The following is a 6,446-nucleotide window of genomic DNA, read 5'->3' on the forward strand; positions in this document are numbered from 1 at the left end:
ACGTTGTAACGGGAAGGAGCGTGAGCGCAGGGGCCGGCAGGAAGCCATCAGTCTTGCAGATGGCACTCACAGGCCAGGGGCTTTCAGCCACCGCCTGCTGCTCACTGATCCCTGCTCCCCCAGCATCTCAAGCCCACCGTCACGGAGCCGCTGCATCCCGATCAGCCGCTGCCCTTGATCCGAGCTCTGCCTTGGCTGGGTGGGGATGCAGGGTGAAGCCAGCCCTACCTTAATCTTTCTGGTGGTGTTGGCTCTGTCAAACCCCAGCGTTGGCTACCACCGTGACATCCCAGGGAGCTAGCGGCCCTGGGGGACATTGTCCGGGCAGTGTTTCTGCTATGGGACTTGGAACCTGGGGAGCCCAGGTCCCTGGGTGGTGTCTGGGCTCTGTCTGCTGGGCTTTAAAAACGATTCCAGTGAGCTTTTGCTTCCTTGAGTCCTACAGATTGTTTATACCAGAGTGCAAAGCAGCCGTTAGAAGGCCCTGGGTTCTGCTCATCTCCCTGGATAAGGAGAGGGAGCGGAGCAGGACGAGCCCTGCTGCAGAGATGTTCCATGCAGGCACTCGGAACTGACAAGGCGCGTTTCCCTCTCTGTCCCACAGGCTAGCAGGAACAGCCCAGTAGGGTCCATCTCGGATAGACGCGGATGATGCCAGAGCTATGACAGGGATTGCAGTCTTGGCACTGAGGGGTGATCAATTATGGAACAACTACAGGAGGAAATACCTGAGGTCAGGGAAGAGGAGGAGGAAGAGGAAAAGGCAGTGATGGTGGCAGGCGGAGCCTCAGACCCAAGTGGAGGACCAGACAGCTCGCTGCCTTCAAGCAGCTACACAGGTGAGTGGAGCCACGGAGACCATCTGTCCCTGGAGCATCCAGGCATCCATGTCCTCTGGGCAGCGTGCTCAGCTGCAAGGGCAGAGGACCTGCCCGTGAATGGAGTTGGGCTGTGTTTCATCTCTTCCCTTTGTGAAGTAATGCATCGAGAGCCAAGCTATGGAGAGGCTTCTTTCTTCCTCTGTGGTCCCTGCAGAGCTGTTGGCAGCAGGCTGGGAGATGGATATTAAGAGGACAGGCAGGTGACGTTGTGCCCCAGAGCGAGAGGACTCCCAGGGTGCCTGAGAATGCTTCCCTGGCCATTCTTCAAGTCCACAGTGCAAACTGATTGTAGGAGCTGGAGGAGAAGGTCTGTTGCTGCTGAAGAGGCTCCTCCAGAGCCCTGGACATTGCAGCAGGGCAGCCCTGTGCCACCCCTAGGGATTATAACATTTGCTGGTTATGTTTCATTGCCTAGACATGAATGTCAGAGGGAAGAAATCAGCGCTGAGGTGAAGCCTCAGCTGCAGGGGGCACTTGGGCTCTGTGCATGGCATCTGCCTGCAGGCAGTGCCTGATCTCCGAGGCTGACTGCCCAGATGCATTGCCAGCAGCAGGCTGGGACAGTGCTGGAAATCCCTCGGCAGCCTGGTGCCGGGAGGAGTTAAACATGACGCTGGTCTTGTGGCTGCTACAGGAAAGGACGTATCCCTTTGTATGTGCAGACCTTTCGCAGAGCTCCTCTCCCTCCCTGTCGGACCAACTACAGATGGGCTGCGAGGAGACGGCCTCGGGAGCGCTGAATGTGGAGTGCAGGGTCTGCAGAGACAAAGCCTCAGGGTTTCACTACGGTGTGCACGCCTGCGAGGGCTGCAAGGTACGTACGCCCTGGGGAGGGCTGGGTTCAGCAATGCCAAGCAGAGACAACACCCCAGGGACCACGCCATCTCTTCAGAAAAGCAGATTGGTGGCAAAACAGGGATGTGGGATTGAGCGATTGTAAAAAACTCATTTGCAACATGTCCAGAGAGTGTGGAGAGTACCGGCAGGCAGGCACACACGTACTGTCCTGGGGGAGGCAGCTGAGATGCTGTGGCCCAAATCTTGCCCCGTCATGCATTACTCTGTAAGGCAAATCCGTCGGTCCCCACGGGAAGCCTGTCTTTGCTTTTAAAGATGCTTTCTGCGCAGCAGATCAGCAGTGAGCCGTGTGTTTATCCCCCTGGGATCACTGGCCTCAGCTTGGATGTGCCTCTGAAATTGTTTACCCCAGAGCAGATGCTGTGTTCACAGCCCAGGTCCTGCCAGACATTCCTACAGGCTGGGGCCGGCACGCAGTTTGTTCCTCCATCCCTCTCTACTGGCTGCCTGCAGTATCACACACTCAGCTCTCCGGCACCGGGCACCGGGCTGGTTCCTCCTCTGCAGCCCCTTCTCCCACTGGTTCCTCCTCCCCCTTGTCCCACCACACGCCCTCTCCTTGAGACAGACTCCGCTTGTGTCCTTGGGGAGACCCAGGGCTCCTCCTCCCCTCCCGGCGGAACCCTCCGTGAGGTTCCCAGGGATAACAAACCGGCCTGGGCCCGAAGCACGGGTGCTAACACTGCTGCTCCCTTGTCCCCCTGCTCTGCGTGCCCCTCTGTGCCGCCTGCCTGCAGGGATTCTTCCGACGGACCATCCGCATGAAGCTGGAGTACGAGAAGTGCGAGAGGAGCTGCAAGATTCAGAAGAAGAACCGGAACAAGTGCCAGTACTGCCGCTTCCAGAAATGCCTCTCGCTGGGCATGTCACATAACGGTGAGTGTCACCGCGGTCCTCGGGCCGGGCCAGCTGGGTGCCGCCTGTCCTTCTGGGAAGGGCTCGCACAGGGAGGCCGCATGTAGCTTGCTTTACGCCGTGGGTCTCCTCTTGCCGGGGGATCATCTTTCAAATCCGATGGTCTGAGCTCAGAGGAGCAGGGATGGGAGCTTTGTGTGAGGCTGTGTTGGCACGGGGAGCAGTAACGGCTGGTTCGTGAAGGTGTCGATGCCGGAGAAGCTGCAGCCCTGGAGAAGCACTGTGTTGTGTAGCTAAGCAGCAGCCTCTGCGGTGGCAGAGCAGACTGCTGCCTCCTGCACATGTCTCCTGGGGTCACCCCAGTGTCCTGACCTGCTGGTTTTGCCTCCCCCTCCCCAGCAATCCGCTTCGGCCGCATGCCAGAGGCGGAGAAAAGGAAGCTGGTGGCAGGACTGACAGCAAGCGAGATCAGCTGCCAGAACCCACAGGTGGCCGACCTGAAAGCTTTCTCCAAGCACATCTACAACGCCTACCTGAAGAATTTCAACATGACCAAAAAGAAGGCGAGAGGTATCTTGACCGGGAAGGCCAGCAGCACGCCAGTAAGTTCCCTCCCCAGGGGATGAGGGCGGGTGGGCTGTTCTCTGGGAGATTCTGCACATCTCCACATGCACCAGTTCCCAGCTCCAGCCAGGTGGGCTCTACACATCCTGCCCTGGCTGGGAAAATTCCCGTTGTCTGCAGATTTGTGCTGTTTTGGGTGGGTGCTCAGGCACTGTCAGCCCGGGTGGGGAGAGAACAGCAAAGGGACAGGCAGACAAAGGCCAGTGTCCTCGGCAGAACCAGTATCTCGAGTCCCCGCGGGAGGTTCCTAACTGCTTGCTTCCTTTTCCAGCAGCCTTTTGTGATCCATGACATGGACACCTTGTGGCAGGCAGAAAAGGGGCTGGTGTGGAAGCAGCTAGTGAACGGCATTCCCCCCTACAAGGAGATCGGGGTGCACGTCTTCTACCGCTGCCAGTGCACCACGGTGGAGACCGTGCGGGAGCTCACCGAGTTCGCCAAGAGCATCCCCAGCTTCATGGGCCTCTACTTGAATGACCAAGTGACGCTGCTGAAGTACGGGGTGCACGAGGCCATCTTTGCCATGCTGGCCTCTATCATGAACAAGGATGGGTTGTTGGTGGCCAATGGGAATGGCTTTGTGACCCGCGAGTTCCTGCGTAGCCTGCGCAAGCCCTTCAGTGAGATCATGGAGCCCAAATTTGAGTTTGCTGTGAAGTTCAACGCGCTGGAGCTGGATGACAGTGACCTGTCTCTCTTCGTGGCTGCCATTATCCTGTGCGGAGGTGAGCGGGTGCTTTTGGCCACGCGGGAGTGTCAGGAAGAGTCGTCCCCTACGTAGAGGTGGTTTGGGGTGGGCTGGGGGAGCTGAGCTGCAGCTGGCCCTGAGATCAACCAAGGGGGTCTTAAAGGGATGAGAGAAGAAGTGAAGCCAAGGCTTCTCCGTGGCGCTGATGCCGAGCAAGCTTGAAGCAAGAGCGAGCGTAGAAGTGACATCTTCTTCTCATATGCTGCTGTGGGATATGTTGTCCAAGGGCACACTTCTCCCCTTGTCTAGTTGACGAGGCTGGGGTCACGGTGGGTGGGTTACAGCCCCCAGTCCCTTTCCCCAGAGGGAGCCTGTGCTTTGGAGGGCTACACGATAGCGCTACAGGTCCTGTGCTTCCTCTCCACAGACCGTCCTGGCCTGATGAACGTGAAGCAGGTGGAAGAGATCCAAGACAACATCCTACGTGCGCTGGAATTTCACCTGCAGTCGAACCACCCGGATGCCCAGTACCTCTTCCCCAAGCTGCTGCAGAAGATGGCTGACCTGCGGCAGCTGGTGACGGAGCACGCCCAGCTGGTGCAGAAGATCAAGAAGACGGAGACGGAGACATCTCTGCACCCGCTTCTGCAGGAGATCTACAAGGACATGTACTAAGGACCTGTTATTTATGAGAATGAAGCCATGGATTCCCAGCAAGACTCTTTGTACAGAAACAAAGAAAACCTTTCCCCTTTGTCTTCCATTTCTTCTACTGGAGACTCTTTTCTACGTGACCCTGACGTACGGTACATAGGGCAAGATGCCCTAAGATCTTGCAGCCACCACCTGCTAGGCCAGGGCTTCCATTAACACACACTAACAACTTCACAAAGGTAAATCATAAGCTACTGTTTCCGTTACTACAGCTCAGCTGCTCCCCGGGGACTCTGGAGCGGCCGGCCGGTTGACGTGGCCCAGACGGTGGGGTTCCTGCGGCAGCTCGGGGACGGAGGGGGATGCTGTGGTCATTGGGAGACCAGAGCGCAGCGCGGGTATCCAGTGGGGCCAGCAACAGCACTTACAGCGTGTCTTTATCTTCCTTTTTATCTTGCACTCTGAAGATGTAGTCCTGAGCCGTCAAGTCTAGGACAGGAATGAAAGGATGTTTCTCTCTTTCCCAAAGAAAAGCCGGAGTTTTGGAAGGCTGGTAGGGCTGTCCCAGCAGAGCCCCTCAGCTGCATTTGCCCCTCGCTGTGCACTGTATTCCTCTCTCACAGGGGGATTGCGTGATCTCTGCCTTTCCCTGAGGGCCGTGTGGGAGCCCTGGCTTCCCATACCCCCGTTTCAGAGGGAGCCTGTCCCTCAGCATCTCCCTATGAGGGAGGGAGGGAAAGGGTTTGACTCTCAACAATTCTCAACAATCTTCAGAGCAGAGGCCAGAATCTGGTTGCTTCCCCAAGGCTTTTCTGCGCTGACATGAGTTACCAAAAGGTCTGTGCAGGACCAGGGGCAGGCCTGGACTGCTTGGGGCTTGCAGCTTGTCCTGCAGCTCCCGTCCCAAGCCCCGGGGGGTTCTGGGGGTTTTGCAGGGCAGTGCAGGCAGCACAGCTCCTGTGAGCACCAGAGCAAGCAACGCCAGCGGTACACCAGAAAGGAGAAAGCCAGGGCCAGCCCACAGTGCTCACAATGCTCAAAGGGCATTGATCTGCCCTGCCTCAGTTTCCCCTCTGTGAAAGGGAGCTGGACTGTCACCTGCTCTCTGCTCAGAGCAGGAGCACGAGGATTAATCAGCATATTGGTCGCAAAGAGCTTTGCAGCTGCAAAACACAGTATAGATGCCACGTGTTCATAAAGGGGAAGGAGAGGGTGCGATGCTCACGCCGGCAGGGCGGGGAATATGCCCAGCCTTCCTCTGCTTCCGTCCTGAGTGCAGGGACAGCTCCAAGCTTTGGGATCTGCCCAAACCCAGAGCCGTTCTGGGATTCACCTCACAACTTCTCACAGCTGTAGTGAAACACCACGGTGTTGCCTGTGCCCGGGACGGGACGTGACGCTGACATGGGGCTCTGGGAGCGAGGATGGGCCCAGGAAAGCCTCGGTCCCTCCATGGGATTACGGTGTCTGACCTAAGAAGAGGCACTTACCTGTCTGCAGCTCGTGGTCCCGTGTGTCCCGAGCAGCCTTATGAAATACTGGTATTCCCAAGGAGGGGCTGTAGGAACAAAATAGTCGGGTTTATTTTATTTTCCTACTCCTCAGGGAAACAGATTTCCCTGGTGCAATAATTCCTGTGCAAGCCGAAGGGGAAGAGCGCTGGGTTTCCCCTCGGTGTCACAGGGCTGGCCGGTCCCAAACCTGCCCCCACTGCTACCCTCTGGCTCATTGCCGTGCCTCAGTTTCCCTGCCCTCTGCCCACCCGGCCCCTTCCCCTCCCTACCTCGCCGGGGTGTTATCAGTTACCGTTTCTAAAGCACTTTGAAGCCCGCTGGGGGAAGGCACCGGGGACGTGCGTGGGCTGGACAGAACCCGCGGGACTTGGC

The 6,446-nt window shown here is 57.7% G+C and overlaps 1 protein-coding gene across 3 annotated transcripts; it reads left to right on the forward strand.

Moving 5' to 3' along the window:
• The first annotated feature begins 602 nt into the window (after nucleotides 1-602).
• Nucleotides 603-4,581, forward strand: PPARD (peroxisome proliferator-activated receptor delta). Of its 3 annotated transcripts, none has more exons than XM_010150061.1 (6): nucleotides 603-839; nucleotides 1,544-1,695; nucleotides 2,477-2,615; nucleotides 2,994-3,196; nucleotides 3,493-3,943; nucleotides 4,334-4,581. In XM_010150061.1, the coding sequence occupies exons 1-6, from the start codon at nucleotides 704-706 to the stop codon at nucleotides 4,579-4,581; spliced, it is 1,329 nt and encodes a 442-aa protein (XP_010148363.1). In that variant the 5' UTR covers nucleotides 603-703. The 3 variants fall into 3 exon arrangements, with proteins under 3 accessions (XP_010148363.1, XP_010148355.1, XP_010148370.1); XM_010150053.1 differs by having other exon boundaries at nucleotides 704-839; nucleotides 3,490-3,943; XM_010150068.1 differs by lacking the exons at nucleotides 1,544-1,695; nucleotides 2,477-2,615 and having other exon boundaries at nucleotides 704-839.
• Nucleotides 4,582-6,446: the final 1,865 nt, after the last annotated feature.

The sequence above is a fragment of the Eurypyga helias genome, unplaced genomic scaffold, assembly GCF_000690775.1.
Source record: "Eurypyga helias isolate BGI_N326 unplaced genomic scaffold, ASM69077v1 scaffold29970, whole genome shotgun sequence".
Lineage (NCBI taxonomy): Eukaryota > Metazoa > Chordata > Aves > Eurypygiformes > Eurypygidae > Eurypyga > Eurypyga helias.

Coding starts and splice junctions, on each gene's coding strand:
- PPARD (XM_010150053.1), top strand. CDS start 704: ATGGAACAACTACAGGAGGAAATACCTGAGGTCAGGGAAGAGGAGGAG. Junction 1,696..2,476: donor ACGCCTGCGAGGGCTGCAAG/GTACGTACGCCC, acceptor GCCTGCCTGCAG/GGATTCTTCCGACGGACCAT. Junction 3,944..4,333: donor TGCCATTATCCTGTGCGGAG/GTGAGCGGGTGC, acceptor TCCTCTCCACAG/ACCGTCCTGGCCTGATGAAC.